Source organism: Vanellus vanellus, assembly GCF_965231255.1.
Source record: "Vanellus vanellus genome assembly, chromosome: 8".
NCBI lineage: Eukaryota > Metazoa > Chordata > Aves > Charadriiformes > Charadriidae > Vanellus > Vanellus vanellus.
The window spans coordinates 26,947,061-26,966,780 of NC_138913.1; the positions used below are offsets into that span (position 1 = coordinate 26,947,061).

The 19,720-nt window shown below is 35.9% G+C and overlaps 1 protein-coding gene across 2 annotated transcripts in view; it reads left to right on the forward strand.

Annotated features, from left to right (window-relative positions):
• Positions 1-19,720, forward strand: part of WDR33 (WD repeat domain 33) — a 71,648-nt gene that overhangs the window by 2,588 nt on the left and 49,340 nt on the right. For both annotated transcript variants that reach the window (XM_082487355.1, XM_082487354.1), the window contains exons 2-6: positions 15,140-15,364; positions 17,205-17,273; positions 17,689-17,793; positions 18,449-18,544; positions 19,031-19,182. In XM_082487355.1, the coding sequence (XP_082343481.1) occupies positions 15,161-15,364; positions 17,205-17,273; positions 17,689-17,793; positions 18,449-18,544; positions 19,031-19,182 (626 nt within the window). In that variant the 5' untranslated portion in view covers positions 15,140-15,160. The remainder of the gene's footprint in view (positions 1-15,139; positions 15,365-17,204; positions 17,274-17,688; positions 17,794-18,448; positions 18,545-19,030; positions 19,183-19,720) is intronic.

Consider the following 19,720-nt stretch of genomic DNA (forward strand, 5'->3'; position numbering starts at 1 on the left):
GGTGGAGTCTTTGATAGCTAAATAGTTCTTTGTTGCTTGTATTTTTTTATTAATTTTGCTTCGATTTAGAGCATCCATCATCCCATGCTTTTAAAATTGTACTAAACATACCAGCAATCCATTCTTGCTCACTAGTATTTAAAAAACCTACTCAGCATTTAATAGAATGTCACTTCTGGTTCAACCAGCTCTCCACATTCAGGCTGGACGTACCAATCATCCTGTTGTGAAACTTGAAATGTGATATGAAGTATATATTTACCAGGAAAGAAAGTAAGCTCTCTTCCTTTATGTTGTGCAATATTACTTTTGATAACATGTTTAGTATAGACAGTGCACGTACAGTGATGTGAAATAGTAGTTAAAATTGTTCTTCAGTTTGTGGTAATGTAGAGTACAGTTTATGGTGGGAAAAGGTAAGGCTTGAATGTCTTGTATCATGGTAGAAGCCTGTGTTTGTGTGGAGGTTGTAATTAGGAAAGTGCTACTGACTTGATACTTTCCCTCAAGCCATTATACTTTTTTTTGGTACAGTTCCTTTTACAGTTCCTTTTTTTGGTACAGTTCCTTCTTAATTGCTTAAAATGATCACAGTTACAATTTGTAAGGCATTCTTTAAATGTTGAGGGATATTAGAGACTAAATTATTTTACGCTTTGAAACTAAGCTAACTGGTATTGTTCCTGTTTTGCCTCACACCATGTTATAAAATGGAAGAAGTATGATTCTGTGTAGCAAGAATGGCCATGATAAACAGATCCCAGTTTATCTAGGAAGCTAGGTACCTGGTTTTTACTTGAGGGGAAAAAAAATCCCAAACCTTGTTTATTAAGATACCTTGTTGAATAGAAAGAATAAATGCCAACTTCCATAATATGGGATGATCTTTAATGCTGAAAATCCGTGTAAATGTACTTTACACTTGATATGTTTTTCAATCCTTAATAATAACGAATTGTACTGAGTGAGTTGCAATGAAGTCTTACCAGGAATTGGGAGTTCTGTTCTAAGCAGTTTCATAAGCCATTGCTTTTATTGCAATTTCTCTCAGTTGTAGGAAGAAAGACTTGCTCTACAGTATTAAACTTTACTGTTGACTAATGCTGGTAAAATTTTTGTGTTGTAGAGAAGTGTTGTTTCAAACAATTAGATGGAAATGTTCTACACATTTATAGAATATAAAAAGTATAAGCAGTTTTTCACATGCTTCAGACACAAAAAATTTTCTTCCTCACTGGGCACTTATATACAGCAACAAGTAATCCTGGTGCATTTTTTTCCTATCAAAAAGGAGTTAGAAGTTTATCTTCAATTTATTTTTTTCATTTACATAGGATTTATTCCCATGCATTCTTGTTAAATCTGAACACTTCTCATTTTCTGTTTACTTTTAATTAGTGAGTTAATCTTGATACAAAGAACAACAACATGCTTGTCATGAGCTCATTGCGGTTATTTAATTAGTCTTCACCATAATGAAATGTGCTGGTTCAAAGAAATAAATTCTATTAACTTTTGAAGCTTTGAAAAATGTTAACAGCGGAGTTGTAAATTTGATGTAACCTAGAATTTTTAGTTCTTTTAAGTAATTAAAATCATAATACTCTGCTGCCTTTCTTCTCTTGGTACCAGAGTCATGTCATGGTGCAGGCAGCTCTACAGGGGGACCCTTTCTGTGGGCAGAAATACGATGTTTGTTTATTTTTAATCACAGAATCACAGAATCATCAGAGTTGGAAGGGACCTCTAGAGATCATCTAGTCCAACTCCCCTGCTAAAGCAGGATTGCCTAGAGCACATTACTCAGGACTGCATCCAGGCGGGTCTTGAAAATCTCCAGGGAAGGGGGCTCGGTTTTCTGTTTTGGCCTGTGTCTTAGAAACACTAGTTCTGGAACTGCTCAGGCGGTAGGGAAACAGGAGGTGACTGGAACTATCTGTCTTTGCCATAGCATTGACCTACACAGCACTGAGTGGCTGTTACCATGTGTTGAAAGGCAGGATGCTTTGTTCTTAGTTAATATAGCAGATATATCAACTCTTTGTAAAATATATCCCTAAATGTTTAAGATCGTGTTTATTTAGTACCAAGTTTTAATTTAAGGTAGTTGGTTGTGAAGCTTGAATTTAGATTGCTCTTAGTCACTCACCTGTAACTTTAGCCAAAAGTGTGTACCCCAAGTTGAACAATGTGCCAGGATAGGCCAAAACCAGTTTTCCAACTACAAGTATAAATGTGTTGGCACTGATCAATTCTGTATATTAGTGGGTTTTTTTGTACACTTCAAGATGAGCAGACAGGTACTTGAAATAATCTGCGTTTTTTGGGTTTAAATGTTTGAGGGCTCCTTTAAATCATTGTCCCAAATCCAAAAGAAACATGATACAAAAGAATATATTAATGTGTCTTTTTTTTTTTTTTTTTTAAGGGAAGCTGGAGGCTGGATAACAAGGAGTCTGTTATTTTATGGGTTTGGTGTAGTTTTTGTGTTTATTGTGAAGTTTTGGCAAAAGTGATTTGTATTTTACCATGAGTGTATGAGTATTCATCTGCAAATTTGAGTCTGGCAGGAGCTGCACTTTGTTGGACAAATAGTGCCACAGCTCCAGCTGACTTACAGCCTGAGGGCTGCGTAATGGTGCAGCTCTACCCTGTCCGGTGTACATTTGCAGTCATCTGAACTAACATTGCAGCCGAAGTGGTAACTTCCCCTGTTTCTTGTCATTTGTTTTTTCTCCTGTGTCAGTAGTGGCATTCCTGGAGCTCCACAGTAAGTTGTCTGAGAAGCTGCTCTGTGTTTTGACTAACGTTAGCAAAAAGGGTATCTTAACACAGAGCAGTTTTAGGTGGATGGCCAATGTGGTCACCAGATGTTTATGTTGGTTTAAAGGAGTGGTAATATAAGACAGGAATACATGATTGGGGTCAAGGCAGGACTGCTTGTTTTCATGGCAGCAGTTTTAGGTTGGGTTTGGGTCATTATGGAACTTTATCTCAGCAATCCTCTAGACTCCTCACACAATGCTGAAGTTCACTCAGTAGCTATTGCTGCAGTCAAATTGTGTGATCATGATGAGCAGTTGTGCTTTCTACCGTTGTCCTCCTTCTGCCAACCCCAGTAAAAATCACCACTTAATTTTGAAAATGCCTTTCTTTCTCTTGGGGAATGTGTAAGCAAACCATTACACTTTTTCACAGAGACTAGTGAAATTTTATGATTATACCACAAGAAAAATTGTAGATTGCCCAAATTTGCAAGTAGGAGGACTGCAGACTGAGTAAATGTTATTATAGTGTGTTCATACTGTTTGCACTGTTTGTAAATGATGCAGTTTGGAGTTAAATTCATAATTGAGTCAGTCATTAAACCATATTTTATAATCTTTTTTTTTTCTGTTGGATGCAAATATTTTGGTCTCCTCAGCAAATTTAAGCCTAATAAATGAACAAACCATTCCTAATAATATCTTCTGTAGACTCTTGACTAATATAATAATAAACCGCAGCTGCCAGCTGAAAATACTGACCTAGAACTGTTGACTGAAGTGCTGCTTTTGGTAGGAAAGTTTGCTGATATTCTTAAGGCAGGCGATACAAAGCAGGAAAGAAATGCCAAAGGGTTTTAGACCTTTGGAGAACTTAGTTTTCAGAACTGAGGGTCTCTGGTGACATGCATTTCTACTGAATTGTCATTCCCATGGGGAGCTTGACTACTCCTGTAATTGGGGAAAATCTTATACTGAACTCTGTCTCTTTGAAAGGCTTTGTGTGGGGCTGATGTATGTGAACTTGAATTTCCTTCCCCAAAAAATATACTGATAGAGAAGATGAACACATGCTTTTATTGAACAGTACTAAATGGTAAATGTGAAGGTTCTTTACTAAAGAAGCTTAAAGGTGGTCATTGAGCAGTGTATATATATCTTCATAATCATATACAGGCACTTGTGTGGCTTGTAATTGACAAGGAAAGATCAGGAAACTTATTCATGGAAGAGTTGGCTGTGTGATTCCAGTTAAAAGCAAGTGTGTGTTTAATTAATTTTCAGTTTTGTGAGCAAGTGGTATATGCATCAGCCATCAGTTTAGAAAGCATTCTAATTCTTTTATACAGAAGAATATCTACGTTGACTGTGTTTTAAAATAGGCATGTTTCTGACAAAACTTTTAAAACTGATTTAGTGGTATTATGTGGACTTTTAAACATTGAGAGCTTAAAATTACGATAGTTATCACAGTTTTCTTCCTATTGTAAGTCTGTTCCTCATTGGATTAAACACTTTCTAGTCTAACCAGTAGCAAACAGGGACTGTACATTGATCTTCCACGCCGAACTGTGGCAAAAGAGTAGTTCACGTATACACTAGACTTTTAAATCTTAACTGGAGCAGGTATTGAGAAGCTACACTTGAATTCTGTCTTTATCCACATAAATAATCTAAAGTCAGGACTTTAATTGATCAAAGTAATGTAGGGGTGCTATTTTCTTTCACTATTTCCATCACTTAGGGGGTGTTTGGTTGATGGGGTGTTCTGTTGCTTTTTTTTTTTTTAAACTTCTCTGATTCACCAGTAAGTCAATAGTGGGGAGTATTGTTAATGTAAGTATGGTTTGAATTTCTCTAGGAGGGTCCATAAGGCTTGTTTAGCAGCATTGTGTGATTTGATAAAGTTTGAGTTTTTCTCTCCAATTCCACTATTCTTGGTTAAGGGTGTCTCTGTATTAGCTATATCTGGGCCTAGCAACTGAAGGTATTAATTTGCATCTTTTGCTGTAAACATAGCTGCTAATTTAATGCTTGAAAAATTTGAGTTTTGGTTTGGTGGGGATAAATAAATTTCTATCTTGGATAAATCTTTCTGTGTGCATCTGCTACATCTTTTTATCAAAAGAGAAGCAAAAACCCTTGAGGAGAAAAATTCTGCTTGGATATTGCTAGGAAAAAACTGTGGGGTAATATGTTATATGGCATTTATTCTGCAGTGTGGCTGTAAAAGTATTTAGTATCTTCATTTCTTTTACTGAATACATGAAGTATGTAAATTGTCTTGATGTGTCCAGAAGATGGAGGCTCTGTCGCACAGTGCTTCTGCTTCTGGATGTGAGTTAGCCAGGGTGTAGACATGGGCAGTAAATGGCGCTTACCATTAAAATATGCAATTAAATAAAAAGTTGTTTTGTCTTGCAGTGTTCTACTGAACTATAAAATCTCTTTTTGGAGAGAAGTAAAAAAAGAGTCTTTGAAATGTGGTTAATAACTACTGAAAAACATTGCTTTTAGTTGTGGGGGTCTCTTACTTTCGTACACTTCTCACCACGTAAAGGCACGTTTTTTCACATGATCACATGATAGCACTATTTCCCTTCCTCCTGCTCCCTCTTATGGACTTCAGTTTCTTAGTTATGGAAACTTAAGACACTATTCTTCTACCTTTATTTGGCCCAGAAAGTGGTATGGCAAACAGCATTGCTTTGTTACAAGGTTGGCCCAGGTAACACTAAGAAAGGGAAAAAAAAAAAAAAAAAAAAAAAGGGCAGTCTTTGAGTCACAAAGTAGAGATTTTCTTCATTTTTCTCTTTTGATGCTTTCAACATTTGCTTTTACATAAAAGAAGTTGCAGGAGTCCTGGGTACATTTGTTAAGCATTCAATAGATAAAGGTTATGAAAGGTAAATCTCTCTAACAAGTTATAACTCATTAATTCTCACGTCTTACTAAAAATACATTGATATCTTCTTGCCAGCATTGCATTTGCATCTCTTAGGGACTCAGGTACTCAACTTTGCTTAATATATTAAAACATATGATTTTGTTTCATAGTGTGAAGAGAATCAAAGCGTTAGGTTGTGTGGACTTTGGTCTCTTTTTCATCAGAATCTCAGTAGATTGTTTCTGAAGGAAAGATACTGGTTGCTGTGTTTCCCTAGTTAAGTTTAATCTGGCAAACTGCTATAGTCCTTCTGGTCTCTTTCCCTTCCACTGATCATAAAGTTTTCTGAGGACTTTTTGGTAGGATTTCTTGCCACTCTGCCTTCTGCCCCACACCCTGTTTCTGTGTTTTTTACAAATGAGCGCTTGAGTCTTCTAAGGAGTTGGCTTCTGCCAGAAGCCACGTATAGAAAAAAAAAAAAAGGCAAAATGGCCTCATTCCTTCTGTGTAGTGCCTAGTAACAATTTGTCTCTGAAATCCAGTAAAGTTCCAGTTGAGTCATAAGTGAGCTGAGGAGGAAAGATGATGATAGTCTGGTGACATGGAGTTTATGTGTCTGAACAGTAGCATTTGAGTTGAGAGGGGCCTAGATACACTTGAGGAATGGGTCAGCAGAAACCTTCTGAAGATTGGCAAGGAGATGTGTAGAGTTCTTCATGTGCAGGCATAGCCTCATGGATTTGTACAAGCTGCGAAGTGACTGGCTGAACAGCAGCTTCACTGAAGAGGACCAGAGAGTTACAGTGAATGCCAAGTTGAATACGAACCAACAATGTGTTCTCACAAATAGGAACTGCATATTGGGTGAAACTAGGAGTATCTCAAGCAGATTCAGCTGTGACTTCTATTTTTTCCCCACTAAGGTTAGTGTTAGTTCAGCAGGTCCTGATATAATAATCAGCTGTAGAATGATACCTTGATATTTAGGAATAGCAAGCACGAGAGGCTTTTTTTTCTTTTTAACTGCTTTTTCTTTCTTGTTTTTTAGTATTTGTCATCCTATGTTGTGTGTTTGGAGCTACCATTTTGCCAGGAAACAAAAGTAAGGCAATATCAGTCATTGCTTCAGCATGAAAACCAAGCTGGATATATTTCAGTCAGTTAAGACAAAACACTGTTATCATAGTGACTCACAGTAGTGAAAGACAGTCAGGGTTGGTTATAAACTAAATACAGGTCTTGACAAATGCTAAGCAGGAATCAAGATAAAGGAATATACTGGTATTTTAGAGTGAGGATGGATATTTTTTTAATTAAAAAATTATTAAAATATTGCAAGTAAGTTTTAACTTAAAGCAGAACTCTTGAAATCATGGGAGCAGGCCAAGTCCTGTGCATCTTCAAACTGAGGTTTAGGTGCAGCCTGCCAAACATCCTCTTAGTGCAATTTGTTGCTTCCGTGTTTGTTTTGAAGTGCACTTCAAGAAACTTGCTGTACAAGTTGCTTTTGTGAGGTGCAGAAGGGGAATTGTTCTAGGCTGGTTTACTTGTGAAAGCAGTGTTTTCTACTGTGGCCAAAGTGGTTAAAGCAGGACCTGTCTCTTGAGTCCTTAGACTTTTTTATGATGTATGTAAGCACCTGTCTTCTGTAAGTATGTCTACTTTGGAATGAGTCAAGTGTTTAGCTTGAGCATAAAATGAGAAATGTTTGAGATCTGATTATTAGGTATTTGTTTAGCACTAGAAATGCAAAATTTGAAGTCTTAAATGGGCATATAACTTACCTGAAGCGGAGGCTTTCAGAGGGGCTGTTCTCACTTGGGCTTACAAATGTCTTCATTTGTCTATGCTTTCTCTACTATTTCAGAGGTTTTGGGGCATAGTGTGTTTGTGTGTGAAACTTCAAGGGTGTAGGGCTTTTGTCAATTATATCAGCACTGCTTCGCTTACTGCAGAGAATAAACCCTTTGAATCAAGAACTGCATCAAAGTAATCACATTTTGCCAGGTCTTGCTCACTGTACAGTGAAAGATGGTTGTTTTCTTGATAGATGTGTTAGAAATATTACATGTTCTATTCTTTCAGACTCCATATCAAGTGTGCGTATGTGTATGGGTTGTGTTAAATATCCAAAGACTTAAACTTCAGGGAGAAACGGTGCATAATGAAAGTACAGAACTGAAGTTAAAGGAGGGAAAAAAATACTTTGCGTCTTTAGGTCCTTGATCATGCCAGTGTAGTAGATTCAGGGCTGTCTGAATCAAAAGTCTTTGAAGTGTCTCCAAATAAGAAGAGGTCATTTAACCTTTTGTGCAGAGTAGTTTAGTTTAATCTTAGCCAATGATTAATATAAGTATCTGTTTCTGTGTTTTTGATTAAGATGTAGGAGATATTTTTTTTTCCTTCCATTTTCTGTTGAAATAGAATGACTGGAATGGGGAAAGCTGCCAGTCCTTTTCCCTCCACTTTGCATGGTCAGAATTTAAAACCCATTTCTAGGAGAGTTTTGTTGACAAATAGAATACAATAGAGAACGGATGCTAATGCATATTGGGAGTACAGCAGTAGAGCCCTGGGGAGATCTGCTTGCTGCAGAGAGCAGTAATGTTGCTTAATAGCAGTCTTGTATAATATAGGTCAGTGGTTTTTGTCTTGAGTTTTGTGATTTGGTGTACTATGGACCTCCAGCACCTGTGGATAATTAAGGAGCGTATTCTCAGATTGTAAGAATGGTCTTATTTTTCTTAGGTTTAAACTTACTATTCTCATATCTGCATGTCTTCTTGAAAATTTTTGGTGGTCTGCATATAAAAATGCAGAAAACTACATGTTATTGCTGTGCCCTATGTAATTCAAAAGCGGGAATAAGATATGTAAATACTCAAAGGACAAGAACCTTATGCATTTTTTCTACTATTGTAAGATGGGTTTTTTTGTCTGCTTTTGGCAAAAATACATCATTTCATGACCACAGGGCTAAGTTGGGCAGCTTTGTGCTTCATTGTTGCATCTCACTGACCAATGCAAACTTCCCTTATTGCTGGGGTATATGCTGTTTTTACAAAAAGTGACATTCTGTTAACTCTATTCCAAAGTCAAGACAGGTCACAGAGTGGCTTTAAAGACAGGAATCTATTTTTTAACTGGTTTTATATTCCTGCTTAATGGAGCCATTATCTTTCATAACTAGTGGGAAAGATAGCATCTAGTTATAGAACTGTAAATCAATACAGATCTATAGCAGCTTTCTGGACTAAATTTGTTTAGACGTAGCATTTTTGATGAATCAGCTTTATCTGTCCAAAATCTGTGACTGTTAAGTCTGTTAAGGACTGTTAAAAAAAGGTACTTGTGAAATTATTTGAGATTCTTGAGCACCTCAGAGGTACAGTTTTCAGACTTCAGGTGATCTTGTTTTGTAAATATGTTTAAATGTTTATCCAATACAATGGGAAATTGAAACACAATTGAGAAACAATTCAAGGAATTGGTTAAGTTAATATATTCTGCACTAGATCAGCAAATTAGCATAACTTTTTTTTTTTAGAAAGTGAATCTGAGCAAAAGATTAGTTCTGAATTCATTTCCAGATTAAAAGAGAAATTAATTTGGAAATACCTAATTTAGGCAGTTTAAAATATTAGGAAGACCATTTACTTAAGATTGCATGGCTTGCAAAAATGAGGAATCCTTTTTCTATGTGACCCCCTATCTGGTGATTTTATGCTTTCAAGAAATGCCTGTGAGTCTTAACAGTCTCTCTTAACCAGGATGGCTGGCTCTATTCCGGTGTAATAGAGAAATGATGTGTGCACATGCATGTTTGTTGTTTTTTTTTTTTACTTTTGTAAAACATGAGAAAAATTGTTGAAGATGGCAAAAAGAGAACATTTTATGTCTGGAATATATCCTTCCACACAATTCTTTTGCACTGGGAAGAGGTGCAATTCCCAGTTAAAGAAAAAGGCTGGATGATGAGACCAAGAAAGAGCTTTCCCTGAAAATAGTGTGAATGTTTCAGGAAGGGGAAGCCATGGAAGGACCCACTGCTGGTCTCCAGAGCAGAGATGCACATTCTTCCAAAGGACAAAAGAAAGGAAAATTTTTTTTGGAACTTAATATTGATACTCTGTACAAGAGGGGAAGGAATAATATTAAATTGTATTTGGTCTGATTATTTTTTTTTTTCCCAGAACAGGTGCATTTATTCAGATGTGCTTACAGATTACTTAATATACAAATTAAAAAATGCAGTGGCACATTTTTTCAGAGATTACTCATTACAATAGGATTTTGAATTAACAGAAATGTTACTGGCTACCTTGTTAGATGTAAAGGTGCTTGTCTAATTGGACAGATGGTGTTTGATACTGATGTATTGAACAATAAACTTGTTATGCTAACTTTGTGTTGTGGTGGTGTTCTGCTTCAGAAAGCTGACATGTTTATTCTCTAATAGTGTGTTTTTCATTGAATCTTCTGAACCATGTTTTGGACTTCTATGTGCTATCGCAATGCAAATAATTACTATTAATTTCCACTTTCTGTTACACTGTAAAAGTACTTGTTTTAAAGCTTACATATACTTTGTTTAACTGTCTAATATGCATTTAAAGAAGTAGTATGCAGACACACTCAGGAAATTTGTTGCACCTGTTTACCTTTGCTGGTTTAGCCATTTCAGGGGAATGTCTTTGAAGCTGCAGCATGTTCTGTTGTAGTGGCCAGTATAGGGTTTGCAAAGTGACTGGCTGCTGGCGCTCCTCAGGACAATAGCCTTCTGTTCTACTGTTTGGAAACATACTTTTCTTTTGACGTATTCAGGTTATTACTCACTGTACTGCACCCAAGTTGCTTTCGCTTCAGTCAAAACTATTAAATAGGCAAGTGCGTTTTAGTTATCAGTAATTGCACTTCATCAATTATGATCTTTACTTTTTGGGTAAACCATATAAAATTTGTCAGTTTATATGTAAATAAGATTTTTTTTTTTCTTTTAGTATTGAACTACCTGTAAGAAGTGACGGATTTTAATATAAGCCATGACAGTTTTTCTCCAAACTTTACCTGATTAAACTGGTGTAGAAGGATGCTTTAGTGCTTTTTGAGTAGTCTAATTTGTTTTATTTTGACTTATTGAAGTTGTGTGTGAATTGCTTTGGTTGCATGATTTTGGGCAGAAAAGTCCAAATCTGTCAATTTTCAAAACTTATTGCGAGATTCATTTTGATATTGAAGAAACAGGCATACCTGAATAACATGATGAAGTAACATTGTTACTAGGTGAAATGCGAGTGTTACCTATAGCCTTATTTGAATACAGTAGGTGGTAACCATTTTCTGTAATGGGCTAATACTGCATGTGACTTTTAGCTTGTTTTAAAAAGCAAACAAACTCCACAAATCCATCTGTCTTGGGACAGCATGCTGCCCTGGGTATAAGGCCATCCTCAGTTTCTTTCATTTTTAACTCTGTTCTATAGCTGTGTCCCTCTGATTACTTGATAGCATTAGTAAACCTGCCATCATTCTGGCATTATTAAGAATGAATAAAAGGCTTGCTCTGTTGCAAATGTATTTGTTGTCAGTTAAGGAACAGCGATGGACATCTTGGGTCCTATCACAAGCTTCTTGAGTTCTGTTGTGCAATTTCTTCTGCACAAGTCTCCCTCAACTAAATTCTTTTTAATTTCTCTCTTTTTTTTTTTTTTTAACCTGTGTCTATTTATCAGGTTTCTCATTCGCTCTCTGTCTTGACTGCCTTTGCTCCTCAGTTACTATTTTTGCTTTTATTTTTGCTCCCACTCTTAATGTGTTTCTTATAACTTGTCTTTGGGGTTTTTGTTAGCCTGGTCCTATTCCTGCCTTCAGTTTCATGTAAATGCGCCTTCATTTATTCCCCAATTTGATTGCATTTTCCAGGCTTTCTTTTGTCATCTTAGCTGTAAGGTAGGCCAAGTTACTTCTCTTCCCCTGTTTCTGGATGGCCTTATCTTTGCTGAGTGAATTCATTATATTCTCTGTATATCCTCAAATACATTTAACCTCCAAATGTGTGAAAGCTAGTCAGCTTTGAAGGGGTATTCATGGGGACAGCAAGGGAGAAACTGACAGTCAGCTCTCCAAAAAGTCACGTTTCTATTGCAAGCAATGAGGATGCATGAAGGAATGGCATACAAAAATTCAATTCACAGTTCAAGTTGTGATAAAAGTATAATGAAATAGAAGAGAATAGCAATTAATTGGTAGTATTACTATCCAGAAACAATAAAAGCTGACCTGTGCTTGATGTTGGAAAAAAGCATGCTGTTTCTTCTAATTCTGTGCATTAAGAAAGCAATGGAGCCTTGCATTTAAACCTTTGTTGATGCGCTCTTAAAAAACAAAACAAACAAACAAACAAAACCACTCAAAGTTTGGTACTTTGCTTAAAGTAGGAATTTGGATATTACTACTCTGGATTAGACATTGTCCTCTAATACTTATTTGCATATTTCTACTCACTCTCCCAATACAGCAGGAGCTTTAGCTATAGATGCGCCGAATTCAGACACTTTTTTAGCTGATACAAAAGATCTAAAGGAGAATCTGTTTGGAAATGTCACTTGGTGTCTATATACACACATCTATGTGCATGTGCACACACTCTTTTTCTGTATCTATTCATATATATATATATATATACAATGAATGCAAACATGACTTGGGCATAAGGATATTATGTGGATAAAAGCATGATATTTGAGGCATTATTAGAAGAGAGTGATTGTGAGCAGCTGGGTAACCAAAAATCTTTTTTCAAAGTTTGTAACTGCAAGTAGGAGGCTTTTTGTGATAGAGGGAGTGATTTTAAAACTTGGAGAAACAGCTTAAAACATAAACAGAACATAAAAACTGTCACTTTCCTAATGCTGTGTGATTTCTCTCATCTGCACCTCCTAGTTGTGATGTCACATGTTGTCTTGTCATAATCATGAACTTGGAAGGGTCTGTAGGCATGAAGAGGTGCAATTAACATGTCTATGCCTTTGGTCATCTTTTAAGCAGTAGTTTTTGCTGATGTTGATTGCATATTTAAGTGAATGTTTATGCTAATCTAAGATAAACACTGTTCGTGATAGTTTTGAGTATGTCCAATCTAAATTGATCTATATCGTAGCTAATGCATTATTTACCTATGTTTGTAAGTGAAAAAATTTCTTCAGGAGATTTTGTTTTCTGGAAGATGAGAATCAAAGATTAATTAACTTGTTGCTTGGAGTGTTTCTCTAAAAATGTAATGTTTTCTTGCGAATATATCCGATCAAAGTCTTTTTGGAAGCCCCAGCATATATCTTTGCATTCTTGGTCTTGGTTCTTAAATTTATTTTTGCATCGTCTATGTACAGATGGGTGGCTTTTAAAAACTGTCTTTTTCCCTCTGGTTTAAAGCATTAGTTGCTATTGGGGGTGTGTATCTTTAGACTTGAGAGAGACTATTACTGGAAATTCTCTGTAGGTTTTTTTTTTCTGGAGTAATGCATAAGCTTTAAAACAACATTGAAAAGACTTTATTAATGGACTTGCATGTTTAATGCCAGCTTGCTTGGCTTGTTGGAAGAAGCTGCTTTTTCTTTTTTGATATAAACCCACTAGTATCCTTTTAATTTTATCTTTGAGAATTAACACCTGAATATTTCTGCACGATAGTTGGCTACTTTCTGACAAGTTGTAAGAGAATCTGAGATAGTGCTAGGGGAACTTGAAATGCTTTCTGCATGAGAAAGTTTTGATACCTTTTTCTTGTTTCAGGTGAGCATAATTGTGTTGTTGCAGTGGTGTTATGGATGTGGCAGTGTTTGGAGTTAGACATGGTGTCTTATTAGACCCCCTGGTGGTATTGGGCAGCTTTCAAGCAAATGAGCTTTTCAGCCACAAGGTGAAGGCTTGTTTATTTGAAAGCTGGTCTCTCTTTTCACTTACACAAGTTGGTCTCATAAAAGATGCTACTCCTGCCAAAGGTCTTCAATGTCCTTACCTCATTTAAGGAAACATGCTCTTTTAGTTTGAACTTGTTTGTCTTGAATGGAGAATAGTTGTAATGGTTCTAGTTTGATTTTTATCCCTGTGTACATTAGAGTTGTTTGTGCAGCTAACAGCCAGGTGTCATAGATGACTTCTTTTATAGCTGGCCTGACACACTTTCAGTTAGCAGTGGAAAGTGTGTGACATAGGTTTACAAAGCCTGTGAAGGCTAATCCCTGCCCTGTGCCAACAAACTGTCTGATATTTAACAAACAACCTGCTCCTTGTAGTTATAAAGAGCTTTTTAAATGGAAACGTTTTTCAATTATTGGGATAGAAAAGTACAAGGTAAAATTTTAAGCAGTTGAAGTAACTTTCCAACTCTTTCAAATTGAGGATATGAGTACTTTAACTAAATTGTAAATTCATGAATGTCTTTTCCTAACAGATTATTTCAACGTTTTTTTTTAATTTACCAGTTTTATTTCCATTCCTTTTATTAAATGCACTTTGATTCTGTGTAAACACTTAAGCCTTCATGCAAAGGAGGGTTTCTCAGACTTTTTGCATTGCCAGTTTATTTTGGTTCAAAACTTTTGGCAAACTATGAGTTCAAAATGGGGGGGAGTAAAAGTTGAAGATTAAGTTTGAGCTTTCACTGGTTCAGAGTGTGTCACTGCTTAGTCTGAAGTTAGCGTATACTATAAAGACAGTGTATATTGTAGTTTTCAGCTATGGAAAGGTTGCTGTGATTGATCTCATCATTTAAGGATTTTACAGACTGAAAAATTAGGTTTTAAACTCATTTTCCTCTGTCAGAAAAAAATCTGAATATTGAAATTTTTTCACTGCCCCTCACATTTTCTTAACATTCTCAGTGGGTCTTATTTGGAGGGAAGTAATGTTCGGTTATATTTATCAAACCTTGATAAATATGTAATCCATTTATTTTGCAATAATGGAATTGAAAGTATGCCTACAATTAGAATCTGTGGTGTATTTACTGTAAGTTATGTAAAGGGAATGTAATTTTATTTTCAGGTCCTAGGATAAGTTTTTGAGGCAGACCTTTTAAAACTTTTTTTCCCTGTTAATAGTTAAATTGATTTGTAACCAATGTGGTGTTTCCTGTTGTATATTGAATCTGAAATACCATTTTCTGTTGAAGGGTCTTACTGTTTCTTGCATTTACTTACACTGTTTTTACTGAGGACATTCTTTTCCCACACAGTTCTAACAACTTTATAGTGATCTGTTTCAATACAAAATTCCTCTTGAACAAAGTACTTAACTGCTTTAATGCCAATGCTGTGTGGCACAGGGGAATAAGAACTAATTGTTCAGAGGAACCTGCAAATATTTCTTCCCGATAGACAGTGCTTTATGAAGTTGTTATTTATGCTTGTAAACCTAAATAAGTAGAGATACTAATACGTGACTTTTGTCATTATTATGTAGTAACCTAGTGTTTCACTTTTTGCAGTCTTTCAGAAACAAGATAGCCATGGCCACAGAAATTGGCTCCCCGCCCCGATTTTTCCATATGCCGAGGTTCCAGCACCAGGCGCCTCGGCAGTTGTTCTACAAAAGACCTGATTTTGCACAGCAGCAAGCAATGCAACAGCTTACTTTTGATGGAAAGCGGATGAGAAAAGCTGTGAACCGAAAGACCATAGACTACAATCCCTCTGTAATTAAATATTTGGAGGTTAGTTAATTTTCTGGGTTGGTTTGAAAAACTTTTTTCTTTCCCGAGACTTGTGATTGTGCTTTTGAGTTTCCATAGAGAAGTCTGGAGTACTGGGAGATCTACTGCTGCATTTTCAAACTAAGTGACAAATGGTTGTAAATTTTTTATAGTATGAATACAAGGGGTTTTGGTAATAAAACTGCACACATACACAGCTGATTTTGTAGTTTGCCTAAACACCTGTTTTTACATTCGGTCTTGGTATTCCAACTTGGAATGCAACTGAGTGTCTTGTGTGATGTTCTGACTTTTCAGTTGACATAAAAACTCATTATAAATAATGTAATTGTTCTTATTTTTGTTTTTAACTAGAAATTTCCTGAAATGGTAAATAAACCATTACCTCTTACTGTCCAAAACCAGGGCACCATAAAAATGTCTTCTCATCATTTTACTAATAAACTGCACTGCAGTTTGCACTATAGTCTCTGAAAATCCCTTTCTGTACAGTTAATAGGTACAGAACAACTTCAATGAAGTTTTATATTGCTGTAAAAATGCTTATTTAGCTTTCCTGATGGGGTGGCATTAATTTCTTAAGAAATATAATTTTATGATCAGGATGTACTGTACCAGTACTGGGTATTAGCTCAGAAGCAATAGAATCAAATCTATAAATACAGGCATTGTTGGAATCTCAACAGCAACATTGCAAAAACATGATGAAATTAATTCCATCTGCTGTGGCCAGTGCATGTGCTTGTAGGTGTTAACAATTGGAAGGTTTTCTTAATAAATTTAAATTATCTTCTAAGATCTGTTTAAACACTGAACATTTAAAACACGTTCTTACATTTCAGGAATGCCCCAGGAAAGATTCTATTAGAAGTGGACTAAGTAAAAAAAAAAAAAAAAAAAAAAGTTTAATAGTTCAGAACCTTTTTTACTGTGGCAGAAATAAACACCCTCAAACTTCTGTTTATTAAAACAAAACAAATCAGATCTGTCTTGAATGCTTACACAAAATTAGGTTATACTAGAAATCCATTTCTGTCCCAGCTTCAATACTACTGAGTTAATTTGATGTGGTTCTATATAAAATGAGAAAAATGGTTTATATGTAATTTGCTCTTGGCTTAAGAAATTCTAGCAAACTGTAGTAGTGTATGTGGAAATGTTTTACCTAGAATTTTGTGTTTCTGATATGTACACGGATACAGATTGTTAAAGTCTACAGCACAAAGCTGAAGTAATTTCTTTCCTAATTCATGTACAGTGTTTTTGAAAAAGTTGTGTTTGACAGCTCACGAAATTTAACTAATTGAAGGCGTTTTTATCCCTTGTCCTTCTAAGTTTCATCTGTTTGAATGCATTGTTATCTGCAGCTTTGTTATCTGTTAATGCTTCAGCTGCAGAAGCTTCCTTTCTAGCTCATGGCACTGTGTGGGATTTTATTTAGAGTTCATCAACACAGATCCTGATGGTGTAAATGCTTATCCTGAAAGTAAAACTTTTGAAATGATTGAATGTGTTTCTTATGGAGTACCTATTAGCCTGGGCAGTAAAGTACCGGTCATCTTTGTTACAATAATGTGGCTTATTACGTAGGACTGCTCCTTTCATGTTGTTGAGCTGCAATTCTAAATGAGCTGCTTTAGTCTGATGAAATTAAGACTTTAATCATTCTTGAATCTTTTGCTTGTGCTGTATAAATTCTGCAGGTTTCCAGATAGTCTATTCTAAAATCTTTGGAGTGCTTTGGAATTTCCCAAACAGGCTGTCAACGTGTTATTTATTTTGTTTTTTAACAATAAAGTATAGTGGTGGTATGAACTAGGGGCTGTTTTCTTCTTTCCAGAATAGAGTATGGCAGAGAGACCAGCGAGATATGCGAGCAATCCAGCCTGATGCAGGATATTATAATGATGTAAGTAAAATCATTCTATTCCCTGAAGTTTTAGAGATAAAATTTGTTCAGAAAATTGGAAGGATTCTTCCTGTCAGCTGAGGTTATCTTTTTGTATAGAAGAGGCCTTAAAGATACCAAGGGTATTTTCACTCTACATTATCTTGTTCTGTTGGAATCCATGTCCACAAAGGGAGCCTGAAATTGGATAGGCTTTTAATGCACTGAGCTTGCAAAGCTGCTCTTGAAGATGCTGGTTCTTGATGTTTGAGATGGTAAATCATGCAGACTTTTAAACATTTCTACTGACTCTACTGATAATACCCCTGCAAATGAAAAACTTGCTTTTCCAGAAATGGGGGTTCAGAATGTTTGGTTTTCTTGCAGTTTCTGGTTAGAAATGTCAGTACTCAATCTTTTGTTTCTTCTCTCATAGTTGGTCCCTCCTATAGGAATGCTGAACAACCCTATGAATGCTGTAACAACAAAATTTGTTCGGACATCTACTAATAAAGTAAAATGCCCAGTGTTTGTTGTCAGGGTGAGTATAGTGTTGGATGGACTTGGTTGTATTGTCTTAATTTAAATTAGAGTGATATTCTTAACTGAAGAAAGAAATAAGATAACAGTTTAACAGCATTTCCAGATAAAACTAGCATGTAGAATACATGGGCTACTCCTGTGTCCAGTCTTTTTGTGGAGAGTTTTAGGAAATTAAATGGTATGGTCTGAGTATAAAATAATTTTTACTCTCAGAGTTTGAGGTGTGCTTCCACACTTCAATTTCATTATTTATTTATTTTTTTTGAGGGGCCTAATATATCTTGACTCACAGGAAAAAAAGGCAATTCAGTCTCTGTGCTGTTTGACTCTTGTAGCATCTTCTAACAACTTTTCGATGACGTTAGCAGTGTTGTTTTGTATGGATATTGTGTGCTAGAAATGTATTGTCGCAGATAAGCTGTTTCTTCTCTACAACTAGATAATTTTTTTTTTTAATTGCTTTTACAGTGGGCTTTGTCCTGTTGTTACAAAAGTAAAAAGCCCTCTGGCACAGTTCTGCATTTTTGTCTATCTTGCATCCTCTAGAAAGTCAGTTCTGCAAATTCCCTGGAAGAAGCTTATTTATTTGGAGGACTGTGAAGAAATACTTGAATGTTATATTTGCACAGTTTAGTTATATTTGTCTTTTGCAGTGGACTCCTGAGGGGAGACGCTTGGTCACTGGTGCATCTAGTGGAGAGTTCACTTTATGGAATGGACTGACTTTCAATTTTGAAACGATATTGCAGGTAAACTCATCAAGATTTCTGTGTATTTCCTTGAGGTCCTGGAGCATGTTTTAGGAACACATCTTCACCCTGCTCATCATGGGTCTGTAGTCTAAGTGCGGTAATTGAAGCCTTAGAGGTCTTATTCTTTTTTTTTATTCTTTGACCCCGTGTTAGACTGTGGCTAGGCAATTCATTTATTGCTTCACATTCCACCTCCATATGCTATACTAACTGTTCTCAAGAACATACCATGAGTATTTGTAATAATAAAAAAACACTTTGGAAACAAAATGCAAATACTCTTTGTTTATTATTTGGAAACCATTGTATACAGAGTAAAGGAATTATTTTTTTTTCCTCACAATAACATCTTGAGTCTAACTAGATCATCGTTTTCATTTCTTTGTCGCAGCTGTTAAGTAGGAACTTTACTAACTTTTGTGTTTGTGTGGGTCAGATAGTATTTGAACATGTTTGCTAGAAGTTTTGTTTCTGAATTTACAGGCTCACGACAGCCCTGTAAGGGCTATGACTTGGTCACACAATGATATGTGGATGCTGACAGCAGACCACGGGGGATATGTGAAATACTGGCAGTCCAACATGAACAACGTCAAGATGTTCCAGGCACATAAGGAGGCGATTAGAGAGGCCAGGTTTATACACAATATACCATTTTCTGTAGTACCTATTGCCATGATTAGACTGTTCTCTAAGTGTATTCTGGGTGCAGAAATGCATGGGTTCTGTCAGATTCTGGGAAACTTCCTGCACCACATAAACACAATATTTTCTTTTGTTTCCACATTCTCACCGTTTTGCTGGCACCTTTCTGAATTAGTATTGTCCCAGTATCTGCCTCTGCAATATGTTAGAGATGTATTTGTCTGCCGCATTTTGCACTGGTATTCTTTTCATTTTTATATGGTGACGATGTGTATCAGTTATTCCTTTTTATACGCACTGTGTAAGACAACAATTTCATTCCAAATAAAGAATTCAGTCTTTAATAATCTAACTGAATAAAATATAAAGCCTTCAGAAATAAAACACCTGCATAGTTCTCACAAAATAATAAAACACTAAATAAAGTGAAGAACTGCTTGGCTTGGTGAAGCCAAGACTTCCAGTAATACTAAATACCCACGCAGACTGCCACATACAGAAGTCTAATGTTAATACTGAATGGGTTCA